This window comes from Pongo abelii, chromosome 13, assembly GCF_028885655.2.
Source record: "Pongo abelii isolate AG06213 chromosome 13, NHGRI_mPonAbe1-v2.0_pri, whole genome shotgun sequence".
NCBI lineage: Eukaryota > Metazoa > Chordata > Mammalia > Primates > Hominidae > Pongo > Pongo abelii.
This window is the reverse complement of record NC_071998.2, coordinates 115,656,605-115,669,811: the sequence shown is the minus strand read 5'-3', so window position 1 is coordinate 115,669,811 and position 13,207 is coordinate 115,656,605. Positions and strand designations below refer to the sequence as shown.

The 13,207-nt window shown below is 43.1% G+C and overlaps 2 protein-coding genes across 6 annotated transcripts in view; one reads left to right on the top strand and one right to left on the bottom strand.

Moving 5' to 3' along the window:
- The window catches only part of PSMB7 (proteasome 20S subunit beta 7), a 63,427-nt gene that overhangs the window by 44,497 nt on the left and 5,723 nt on the right, over positions 1-13,207 (top strand). The window lies entirely within an intron of this gene.
- The window catches only part of NEK6 (NIMA related kinase 6), a 105,032-nt gene continuing 102,473 nt past the window's right edge, over positions 10,649-13,207 (bottom strand). For all 3 annotated transcript variants that reach the window (XM_063714425.1, XM_063714426.1, XM_009244852.4), the window contains exon 10: positions 10,649-11,781. In XM_063714425.1, the coding sequence (XP_063570495.1) occupies positions 11,758-11,781 (24 nt within the window). In that variant the 3' untranslated portion in view covers positions 10,649-11,757. The remainder of the gene's footprint in view (positions 11,782-13,207) is intronic.

Genomic DNA, 13,207 nt, shown 5'->3' with positions numbered 1-13,207 from the left:
ATCTTAGGAAAGTGACTGTATGCATTTTGAAGGTCTCTATTTCCAGTTCTTAGAGGAGTAATGAAAGGATATCAACAAATGGTATATTGGCTTTGTTATTGACTTTGTTGATTTTTCTCCCAAAAATATTTCTGAAAATTCTGTCATGTCTTCTGCCCTGCTGTGTAAACACTGAATTTCATATTCTCACGTAACCAGTTATGTCATCAGCAGATAGTTATGGGTTCCAAGTGATTGCAAGCTGTTAGGCTTGGTGCTGTAATGCAGAGGCAGTACTGAGAGAGGCTGTTGTGTATGGTGGTGGGAATTCCTTGTGCAGCTATTGGCAAAGTAGACAGAAAAGAAGGGATAGGTATTCTATTCTGTAGTTGACAGGTAATTATTTATGATGCATTTCTTTGGAGCAGGTGTTCCATTTGAAATGTTTTTGCTTTACATATTTCCTAGAACTGAAATGTAGGGGGACATACACCATATAGGAGAAATATTTCATGAAGTATGTTGTCTGCTGGCACCTGTGGCAAAAGTCCAGCAGCAAAAAACTTCTGGTCTTGTGACCAGAGATGAATCAGAGAGAGAGGTGAGAGCTAGCTTCAGAGATAGTGTTGAATTCATAAGTGTTTGGAGACTTAACTGTACAGGTGGAATTGAAAGGAAGATATTGCTAATGAAATGTTCTGTGTCGTGATATCAAAGAGAAAATGGGACTTCACCGCTCTCTTCAAATTGAATTGCCTTTGCTAACTTGGGTCTCAGGCACATAATAAGCACTAAAAATCCTTCCTTTATCTAGGTTGTCTTTTTTCTGTTACTTGAGCCAAGCCAAGATTTAGAATGGGAAGATTTTCCTTGGGAAAATAATAAACGATACTCTTTTGTTATTCACTGGCTTTATTTCATTTTAGAATTCTATTTGGTAAAAATTTGGAATCATAACCACTTATTGAACAGTGATTTTCAGGGGGAGAGGAGGAAACCAGCACGAATTTCACCATGAAAAGTGAGGCTCTGTTACAAATCCAAGAGGTCATCATCTGGGGTTAGAGTTTCGCAAGCTCTTGGAACAATGGATTTCCACTTTCTTGTATATGGGTTAAAGAAATACAAGAAATGAAATATAGGACTGTTACTGGTTTGTAGCTTAGAATCTTGTAAGTTTTGCCTTGGCAGGTAATTTGGCATAAATTGTTAACGTAAATCTGGGTTAGTGGTGAAGACATTATTTTAGTAAAAAAGATAAACTGCTGATTAATTCAGCATAGAACTCAATTACAAATTGAAAATGTCTCTGCGGGACTCCCGGACCCTAAAGACAGCAGATGTTGAATTGATAATCCAGCATATTTCACAGCGGCATGAAATATTCACATGGTTTATTGTACTTGTGTGCGATATCAGAAAGGGGGGGTGGTCGGCTCGTGGGTGTGCAAGACAGTCACACACTGCACATTTGCTAATATACACTGAAGCGTGATGAAGAATTTTAGCAAAGATTTTTCTTCTTTTTATTAGCTCTGTGGAAAATTAAGTTTAAAATAATATTTGGGGCCAAATATTTAAATGTAGTACCTGTGTAGGTTTACATGATATATGTAAATAAACCTAAAATATAAAATGGTAAACCTTCTAATGCAGGGCATTTAGGTGTTAATTGAGACCACTGCCTACAAGAATTGGGGGTAGTGAGGGCTTGGACCGTATTTCACTGAGTTAATTGTCAGCTTTCACAGGCTGGAAGGTTTTAAATTGCTACTGTACTGTTTTTACCTTCTGATCTAAAGCATATGGTAATTTAAAAATGCCCCTGTATTTTACACAGGCAGGCAGAGAAGTTTTGTTTCTAGCCAAGAAAAAACAAAGCTTTGCAGTTTTTATGTATCTATATCAACTCAAGGGGGGAAAAGTCAGCAAATTTTATGTATCGGAAGATCTGAATAAACGGAACTGCCAATATTTGAAGGGACTGGCGATTCTTAAGAGGGATGAGAATAAAGTTGGCTTGGATGAGATATTTCAAAGCCATTACTACTTTTATGACAGGTTTTTTTTTTTTTTCCCATGACAGCCTATATCAAGTGTAGGTTTTGCTTAGCCGAAGTAAAAACAGTTCTAAAAATAGCCAAATGATTATGGTAGGAACAAATATACCCTGGATACCTTCTGCTATTGTGAAAGCTTTAAAAAAAAAAAAAAAAAAAAAAGGGTGCTCTTTCTCAAAAACTCCTAAGGCACATCAAAACTGGCAAAGGCAGAGTGTAGTAGGGGAAGTTTCTTGGCATCTGCGCCACCAGAAGAGATCTGTGTTGCCACTGGGGTTGCCATTAAGCCCTCTGTAAGCTGCTGATAGACGGTGGTCCTTCAGAGATGTGAAGGGTGGGCTTGCATGCCATTCACCTTGAGTTTTGTTGATCAGGCCTGTGCCTGGTTTTAAGACATGGTCCCTTTCTTAGTGACTTTACAACCTAGAGGGGTGCACAGGCCCACAAGCAGGGACTATGGCATGAAAAGTCGAGAACGGTACCCACACAGTGGGCAGTAGGGGTGCGGTGGAAGAGGAGCCGATGGACTCTATCTGGGGGGACTGTAAGGCCGCCTCAAATTGCATGTGACTCCTCACTTGAATTGCTTTTGGTCTTGGGGCGTGAGGAAAGGTGGGACAGGGAGGCAGAAGAGAAGGAGACCATTCTGGACAGGAATGTTATGTCCAGAGGCACAGGGGCCCCTGCTCTGCCTCTTAGTTGTGCAGTCCTGGAAGTTGGGACAGCTGGGAAGGGAAATGGCAGACAGTGTTTAAAGTTGTCCAGGCGGTCATTTCCCGAGTCAGTGTGGCCTTTTAATTAGCATCCGCTCTTCAGTGTGAGGTAAGGCCGGAGCTTAGCATCCCTGTCCCTGCATGTGAATATTTAGTTTAGAAAGCTGCCACGTTCCATTAGAGGTGCTTGTGTTTTGGCAGTGGGTGCAGGAGCTGTGTAGACTTTTCAAATGTCCTTTGAGATTTACGTTGCAGTATAATTGGGAGATGCTGGTACTTAGTGTGTTGTGCATGGCGGAATTTGAGATTACCTGCTGTAATGAGACCCCAGCAGCATACCTCAGGAAGGTAGTTAAAGTTTTAACCTTAACAGATAATGTTACTTGTGGGTGTCTGTTAGGTAATTTATACTACCCTCCCCTAACCCTGAAATTGTGCAGAAACCAAGAAATGATAGGAAGTTGTACTAAATAGATATTTTAAAATTCCACCTAGTGGTACAGATTTTTAAAAATATTTGCAGTGAATATTTTATCTGTAGAATGTGGTCATTCTCGCCGTCATTGTCACCCTGTCATGTTGGAACGTAGTTTTTCTAGAATCAGAACCTTGGTGATAACAGAATATTAAAAAGACGTAAAGACTCATTAACTTTGGTTCCTTGACAAATACACTGGCTTTTAACTCAGCTGAATGGAATTAGGGGATAGCGCGGTAAGAATGGGCTGGGTGGAGCGTGCACGCGTGGGCTCTGAAGAGGCCTGGGTTGGAAGATTGATTTTTGCCTCTTGTGTAACCCCTGTAGCCCCAGTTTGTAAGATGTAAAACTCTCACTCTCATGAAGTGGACTGAAGTCGGTACTTGAAGGGATCATTACGAGGACCGTGTTTGTAAAATGCTCATCAGGTGTAACAAGAGTTTACTCTCTGAGTCTCTGACTACCTCTTGTCCTGAAACTTTCAAAGAAAATTAAAGTGCCTTTGCTTTCTTGGTCGGTTTCAGTTAAGATTTACAATCAACAAATGGCCAGATGGGAAAATTAAATGATATCTTTTTTTATTGACATACGGGATGGCCGAAAATAATTTGACTGATTCTGTTTGCTGAGAGGTTTTATTACATGTATTTTAGGGAAATGTCAATGTTTGGATGTAGTTTTGATGCAGTGAATTTGATAGTTCTTTGCCGTGGGATTTGATGACTAGATTCTGTAGTAGAGGAATTCATCAGGAGGTGTTTAATTTTACCACATGTAACAAGCCAGATGAGTGTTGGAATGTTAGGGTAGCATAATTTAAGCAATTTATTTGCAACTGTGAAATAATTTTAGAGGTAAAGTACTTTAAAAAGAGAAACCCGCAAGTGATTTATAAATTAAATTTACTTAAAGACTTGATGGTATCATTTGTATTTTTGGAGACTGGAGGTTTTGTTTTCTTGGGTGGAAAAAACCAAAGCACCTTAAAGCGTTGTTTGGGTAAATGTGTGGAATCAGGTACTTGGCACAGAGCCTGCACACAGTAAGTCTGCCTTCTTTTTCTGCGTCTTTTTAGAATATAATTTTTGGTCAAAGAGAATAAATGAAAATGTGGTACTTACACTTCTCACCGAAATGGCGGTAATTCTATATGGAAGATGTGCATATGAACAAAGATTTTATGGCAATATATTGAATTTCATTTGCAGTATGACGACCGCTGTCATAACTTATTTGCTTTTAAATGGGGGTTGAAAAAGAGAAGTACTAAGTTCGTATCAGTTGCCCTGAAGCCTTTTGCCTTGGTAATTGTGTTTGTGAGCGTTGGAGATGGGCAGGATCAGGTGAAGTTAGCATTCATTGTGGATTTCCTGCACTGCAGGCACCGTGGCCCAGCATCTCCTGGGCATGACACTTCGTATAATCCTCATGAGCATCCTGGTGCTTGGGGGTTTTAGGTCCTCCTTTGCAGATGGGGAAATTGGAACTTAAAAATGTGGAGTGACTTTTATCACTGAGGTCACACCGCTGGTAAGTAACAGGACTAGATTCATATCTGTATTCTGTCAAATTCTTTGCCTCTGTCAAGCATTGCCTCCCCCGTCCCCCATGACCACAGTCAATATAGTGACTATATTCATCAGCTCCAGAGCCCTGAAGTTTCCTTATGCCTTTTTGAGACCCCCTCCTCCCACCTAAGTAACAGAGAGTTTATCCGAATACCGCGTGTGCCTGGAGGTCTCATGGAGAAGTATCTGCGTTAGCTCCTCCTGGTGCAGTGGGGGGAAATAGAATCATTTCTATTTGGGTGGGTTGATGAGAAGTCAGCCATTGTCTTCTCATCAACCACCAGAAAAATAATTGCCAAGAAGTTATGAAAGGCCTTTGTGTAAAGGCTGTGTTTGTTCAGAGGGGTGGTCAGCACCTGTGACTGAGGCTAGAAGTCCAGGTGGCACCCTCCACATCTTTCCATCCTGCACTTTCACCTGGCTGCTGCTTCCTCCTCACCCACATCTGCTCTGCTGCTGATCCTCCTCCCTGGCCCTGCTTCCCCGCCACCATCTCTCATTGAGAATATTATCATCAACTCCTCTCCGGTCTCCTGCCTTTGGCATTTCCTCCCTCACGGCTTCCCTGTCGTCGTTTCAAAAAGCACAGGTCGAACTACAGTTATGTGTTGCTTAACGACGGGGACACATTCTGAGAAATGCATCCTTAGGTGATTTTGTCATCACGTGAATGTCATAGGATGTACTTACACACACCTAGATGGTCCGGCCTTCCGCACATCTGTACACTATGGTGCAACCTGTTGCTGCTGGGCTACAAGCCTGTACGGCATGTTACTGTGCTGAATACTGTCAGCAGCTGTAACACAACAGTAAGTATCTCTGTATCTAAACATATAAATGGAGAAAAGGTACAGTAAATGTATAGTATAAGAGATAAAAAATGGTGTATCTGTCTAGGGCACTTACCACGAATGGATCTTGCAAAACTAGAAATTGCTGTGGGTGAGTCAGTGAGTGGGTGGTGAGTGAATGTGAAGGCCTAGGCTGTTACTGTACACTACTGTAGACTTTATCAACACTGGACACTTAGGCTACACTAAATTTACACACACAAAAATTTCGGCAATTACTGTAACCTTTTTACTTGTTTGTAAATTTTTAAAAGTTTTTGACCCTTACAATGCTTAACTTAAAACACAAGCACATTGTACAGCTGTACAAAATATTTTTCTTTATATCCTTAGTCTGTAAGCTCTTTTGTTATAGACTTTGTTTTTTGAGCCAGAGTCTTGCCCAGGTTGGAGTGCAGGACATGATCTCAGCTCACTGCAACCTCCACCTCCCAGGTTCAAGCGATTCTCCTGCCTCAGCCTCCTCAGTAGCTGGGACAGCAGGCGCGCATCACCACGCCCAGCTAATTTTTGTATTTTTAGTAGAGACGGGGTTTCACCATGTTAGCCAGGCTGGTCTCAAACTCTTGACCTCAGGTGATGCTCCTGCTTTGGCCTCCCAAAGTGCTGGGATTACAGGCATGCGCCATCATGCCCGGCCTATAAGCTTTTTTCTATTAAAAAATTTTTTTATTTTTATTTTTTACCTTTTAGACGTTTTGTTAAAAACTAAGGCACAAACACACACATTGGTGTAGACCTTTGCAGGGCCAGGGCCATCAGTATCACCGTCTTCTGCGTCCACATCTTACCTCACTGGAAGGTAGAAAGTGATAGTAATCTCTCTCTCTTTCTCTCCTTTCTCTCTCGTTTTTTGAGACAAGGTCTTGCTCTGTCTCCCAGACTGGAGTGTGGTGGCACGATCACAGCTCACTGCAACCTGAACCTCCCAGGCTCAAGTAATCCTCCCACCTCAGCCTCCCAAGTAGCTGAGACTACAGGTGCACATCACCACACCTGGCTAATTTTTTTTATTTTATAGAGACAGGGTCTCACTATGTTGCCCAGGCTGGTCTCGAGCTTCTGAGCTCAGGACTCCCAGTGTTACAGGGTCACAGGTGTGGGCCCCTATAGCCAGCCTGGAGGAGTTCTTTTAGCTTCATGATAATTTTATGGGGCCACTGTTGTATATGCAGTCCGTTGTTGTCCAAAATGTTACATGGTGCATGACTGTACATCATTTTCCAGGTAGAAATTTTCATGTCTGCCTGCTGCTTAGCATAAAGGGTGGGCTGTCTGTATAGCCTGTGAGGTTCTCTGCAATCAGCCACACTGAACTACCTACTCGACCAGCCTTTCTCCTTCCCATGTCCACGGCTGTCCTCCTGCCTACACGTCTGCCCTTTGACTTGGCTACCTTACACTCACATTACAAGACCCTGCCCAGTCTCCATCACCTGCACCCCACGAGACCCGTGTCCATCTGTGGCTCCTTTGTCAGGCCTGTCTCTAGCTAGCTCTTACCTCATTGTAATGAGATTATCTCCTTGTTTCCCCTTCTGGGCTCCACAATTCTCATGGGCAGGCTCTGTGTTCAGGCCTGTCTCCATTGTTTCAGCACAGCGTGTGCGGTGCGTTCATAGCAGGCCACTCGTGCATGCTTGCTGAGCTAAGCTAACCTGGCCATTTTGCAGGAGTTTTGCATCATTTGAAATTTGCCTCATTTTGGCCATCTTTAAACTTCCTAGAACAAGAGCACTCTGTACTTCCTTGGATCTCCTTCTGGTTCTGCCTGGGCCTTGTCAGGCTGTGGAAGCAGGATCATGTCATATAACATAGTGCCTGTGATAGCCTTCCCACATGTGCCCAGCATCTAGCAGTGGTTTTGTCCTATCCAGATGTTGGAGGTGGGAACGTGGCTCCTCTGCTGGTCTCAGACCCTGATTTCAGTCTCTGCTTCTGACAGGACTGGATTTCTGTCATTGCTTACTCTCCTTATCCTGAGAAATTCTAGTGCTGGCTGCTGCTTTGTTGTGACCCATGGAACAGATTCACTTCATTTCTCTCTGTTTTCAGGTGATAGCCCTTTCAGTGGCTCCAGGAGTTTATTGCCAGAGTTATCACTGGCCACGTTGTTTTTGCAGAGAGAGAAATGTGATGAGGATCTTATTAGTATCTGCCGCAGCCTGGTTTTCATTTTGAGGATTGTTGAGCATATTTCTCACTTTTCTTTAAACCCAGGCTTTCTTGTTTTTTTTTTTTTCTCTGATTACATTTGATTCAATGCAGCCTTGGAAATATATATTTGTATACACATATGCTGTGAACATTGATTTCTTCTCCTTGTGGAAAGCAATATGTTCTTGTCTCTTTTGGTTCTTTTCCCTCTGGAAGCTTAGGTATTTTTCCTTCCATACACTGTCACGGATTCCAGCAAAACCACTTGGCCGCCACAGATTTTCCTAATGGTGGGATAGGAAGACAGGCTTTGGTGGTTCCAGGCACTAACCTAGCATGCATCCCCGACTCTCCTGCTTGTACACAGCCGTGTGCCTTTGAGTGCATCAGCCAACCTTTCTGAGAGCCCCAGTTTCCTCATCTGTACCAGCAGTTGGGAATTCAATAAATAATGCAAGTGTTTGGCTCAGACCTGGGGGTGTGGCAGGTGCCTGGTGTTAGTTCTCTCATACCCTTGCCTGTTTTCTTCGACCCTAGGACTTGCTAACCATCCTGTTTGTGAAATTGCTGTGTCGGGGTCATTTCTCTCATTGTATTCCTTGGACAGAGGCATTATTCTCATACTTACGAAGGACACTCTTTGGCTCAGAGAGTGACCCGCTGTCCAGGGCTGTCTTCATTCTGGGCTACCCTTTTCCAGCTCATTGTGGCCATGCAGCCACTGACATCTCTTCCTGGCTGCGAGTTCTGACAGGCATCACTCAGTGACCTAGGACAGACCTGGCTGGCAATTCCGTGAACATGAACACCCCTTCCCATTCCCACTTAAAACACCTAAAACTCCTGCACCCACAGCAAGTTTTTCCTTCATTATTTGTGTCACCCAGATCCTGGTACCAAAAAAAAAAGCTATCAAGGAAAGAAATGGCAACACCAGCTAGGCCTTAAAGATGCAGTCACTGGCTCACTCCCGGCTCTAAGCATGCCCAGCACCAGCTGCAGCTCAGCTCTGCTGAATTCCTAGGTGTTCACACAGGCAGGCGTATTCATCCAGAAAGCTCAGGCCAGACCCCAAACTCTAGACACCTTTGCTCTTGTCACACAGCCCAGTCTGGAAAAAAAAAATTTTCTACCGTAAAATATGTGGCTATACACGGGATACGTCAAGTCTGTGACTCAGTGCAGGGAGCATACTGCTTTCACGGAGACTGTTTCAAACACTTTTTTGAGCTCTTTCAATTGTATTCAACCATCAACCATTAATGAGTCTTCAGGCCACATCAGTGGCAGAGTCAGAGCCTTAGCCTGTCAGCAGGCCCCCAACAAACACATCGTGTTCAGACCTCTTCCTCTCAAGCGCTTGTCTTTGAATGGTCTCCAGTTGGGACTGGTGCAGTTTGGGAATTGCCCCATTTGGTAGGGGTCTCTCTCATGATTTCAGAGTCTTTGAGTTTGGCAGAGCCATGCATGCATTTGAAGTGAACGTTTCGTTTTTTCATTTGTTGACCTACATGCCAAGCACCAGGCTAGTTCCCTGGGATACAAAGATGGAGAAGGTGTAGGGCGGACCCCCTGACGTTCAGAATTTTCATCGTCTCTCTTTAGAGTCCAAATTCTCATCACACCCAGACTTTTATCTGTTCTGCTCTAGATCATCAGAGGAATGGAATTTTTTTGCTATTTCAAATCAAAGTGACAAAAGATAATGAAGATTTTCCAAGCTGCATTTGGATTGCCTTCTTTTTAAAAAAATTATTTGGCTTGGCAATAAAAACTGTATATACTTACCATATGCAAATGATGTTTTGAAATTTGTGTACATTGTGGAATGGCGAAGTCAAGCTAATATATTAACATGCATTACCTCAAATTTTTTTTTGTGGTGAGAACACTTAAATCTTTCTTAGCTATTTTTCAAGAATACAATACATTGTTATTAACTATAACCACTGTATTGTACAATGGATCTCTTGAACTTACTCCTTCTGTCTGAGATGTTGTATCCTTTGGCCAGCATCTCCCCAACCCTCCCCTGCCTCACTTCTTACGAGTTAAATCCTTAGTGGTTAATGGAGCAAATGGTTGTGAACTAATGGAACTAAATATAGATTCAGCAAGACACAGGGAAATGGATGGAAGTTGTGAGGATTCCGCTGTGATGCCATCCACATTCTTGTTTCCCCCAGCAAAGGCAGGAGAGCTGCACCCCTTCCTCCTGGCATGGAGGTGGCACAGAAGGCAAGGGACACTTGGGTGCTGCCCTGAAAACCCTTAGAGTTGGGGGAGCCCTGTTCCTCAGGAAAAAGGCTGAGTATCTCTTTGTTTTCTGCCCCCTATGCCAGCTCTTCAGCTACATAAACAATATATTTGCCGGCAAATAACCAATTGTATTTCTTTTTAAATTATTTTAAAAATTTTAGTTACAAATCAGTTATGTCAGATGACTTGCCATATACATGAATTTTCACATTCCAAAGCTGTGTATAAAATAGTCTGTTAGGTTTTCAGTCAAGTGCATATTTAATATTTTGCCTGCCTCCAATGTAAGTAAAGCAGTGTTCAGATGCATAGCTGAACAGTCAAATGAAGAGAGTGTATTTAAAGAGTATTAATTTGATGCCGAACTGTCCAGAGTGCCTATTGGCTGGCACAGCTACATTTTTCTCTGGTGACATTCCCAATCTAAAAATCACTTAAGTGAGAAGAGAAATTCGATTGTAGCTGTAGACAAGAATAATGCGGAAAAAGTTTCTTGGCAGTACTATTTTGGACCTGCACTGTAGTGGATGCCGAGGTAATCTATCAGTTTGTGAGTATCTACAAAATGCAACTCTCTAGATAACAGGTTTAAAGTAAAGATTTAATACAGTCTCCATCTCCTATGATGTTGCAGTGACAGTTTAAAACTCATTCTCTAAATCTCAGCAGACTTTATAGCTAGCAGTGGGCCAATATAAAGTTTAATAGCATTACAACACATAAATCATCTTTTAAAGATGCTACTAGTAGCTCCAATATTAAATGCAGACAATTGCCCGTGTTATAAATAATTTATCAAACACCATTTCAGATTAGCCTTCCATGCTGAGTTATTTATTTTAGCCTTTTCTGTACGATTCCTAAGGCACTTTTTGAAAGATCCATTACTGGTCAGTTTAATGAACTTGGGGGTCTGTTTTGTCCCCTCAAGCACTCGGGTACAGCTGTGGTGACCATTACGTGGCCGACGTGGACCTCTTTGTGCCTTTTACAAGTGCTGCCCATTTGTCATGTAGCGGTAAATGGAACTGCACATTGGAGTCCAGGGACACATTGTGCGATGCGGTGATGGAGACAAACAGATAGCTCTATAAAGTGCTGCTTGTCACAGCTGACTTGTAGTACAGTACATCACTCTTATTGTAATCTCATTTAAGAAGCAGGGGTGGCCCGGGGGACTGATATTCCCAGTTAGTTTGGTCTTTGCAGCCATAAAGCAAGAAGTGTTCCTTTTATATTCTCTGAACTTTTAGGGAGTGTGCTTTTTGCTTGGATTAATTATTATAGGAACTTCTGTATGGCACTGTGTGAAGATTTGTCAGCAGGTTTGTTTGGCCCTCCTTGTCCTGGCCTGGGGTTTGGTATAGGCAGTCGCTGCTTAGAGAGAAGTTGTGTTTTTAGGAGCCCTCTGGCTTGCTTTACTAAATAACTTGCCATTTATTAAGCAGTAGCTATGTGCCAGAAACTATAGCAGGTGCTTTCTGTGCCTTTATTTCTAATTTGTTAGTAATCTTGTGAAGTTGGATTTATTATCATTATATTACAGAGCGGGAGAGTAAACTCAGAGAGGTGTAGTGACTTGTCCAGGGTTGCCCAGCAGTAAGTAGTAGACTGGGGATTCAAACCCATTCTGTCTACCTCCATGTCTCCTTGAACCTGGGTTCCCCAGCTGGTGTTTAATCATCAGGGTCATGGTGATCTTTTAGCTGGCGTCTGAAAGCAAAAGGAAGGTGCTGTTAGCCTGGAGGGCCATTTTTTGGTAACGAGGGTAAATCCTACTCGCCCATCTCCACACTGAGGTTCCCTTGTGACCTGCAACATAAATGCATAGGCAGCTGGCTGGGGGCAGATGCCTCCCTGGCTGTGGGAGACAGCATCGCACCTGGGCCTGACCAGCTGGGGTCATGGGCTCTGCAGGGCCCTTGTCAAGGCCCCTCTGTAGCAGCTGTCCCCAGGCAGATGCTGCCCAGGCCCTAGGTCACTCTGCATCTTCCAGAAAAGGGAGGTGCAGTTTCCCTACGAAGAACTAATCCTAAAGGAAGAGACAGTGCTTCTTGTGCTTATTGTGGGCTGGAGACATACAAATGTGGTGTTTTCCCCACCTCTTGCCTTTAGTTTGTGGTTTTTCTTGATAGTTTTCTTAAATATTTGGTAGCACATGTTAAAGACAAAAGTTGTTTAATTGTGAAATTCCACTATAAAGAAAACACAGTATGAATATGCCCAGTAGCATATTTGCATACGTGTCTAGAATTCTGTGTATGGAAATACTGTAGTCAGAGACAGTATTCAACATTGAAGCAGTTCCTGGAACATAGTAGGTCCCTATAGGTATGTGTTAAAGACATTAACTGTGTAAATAGTGGGTGGACAGTAGAGCCTTTGGTCATTTCCACCCTCTTTCGATTTTGAGGGTTTGGGGTGTTAAGGGAGGGATATGTTAAATAAGACCTTAGATCTTAATATTGATCTGGCGTTGCACTGTAGAAATGTTGCCCTAACTTGGTTGAGAATGAGGAAGGCCCTTGCAGTGGTAGTCTTGGGTATTTTGGGAAACACTGCCCTCCAACCCCCAGTGGGAGTGACCATCAGAGGAGCTGCTGGTTGGCCCAGAGAGAAACCGGCAAACAGCATCCTCCTTCTCTGAAATTTGCCCAGGTCTTAAGGCTCTTTGGTGGTGGGGCGTGAATGACACGGCCTTGAGTCAGGGACTAGCTGAGGAGCCCCCGGCCCAAGGAAGGTCACTTGCAAGTTGGTGTGGTGCTGCGGCCTTCTGGCTCTGGGGCCTGATGGGCCTGTTTTACTGTTTTTTGTTTACCAGCTGTGTGACCTTGTGTAAGTCACTGACTGTCAGCCAGAGTTTCTGACCATACCAACATCAAAAGATGGTTGGGGGCAGGGGTGAACATGATGATCATCAAAGTGCCCAACTCAGTGCTTGGCATGTTAAGAGTGCTGACAGATGTTGATTGATTGATTTAGTGAGCATATAGGTGCTCCATAAATCTAAATTTCATTCCATCTCCTAACATCTTCAGCCATATGTATATGAGACATGGGGTGGGACTGGGGGGAAAAAGTGAGAGACGAGATTTTCTTCCTTAAGGAATGATCTTCCCTAGAATTGGTGGGGAGGAAA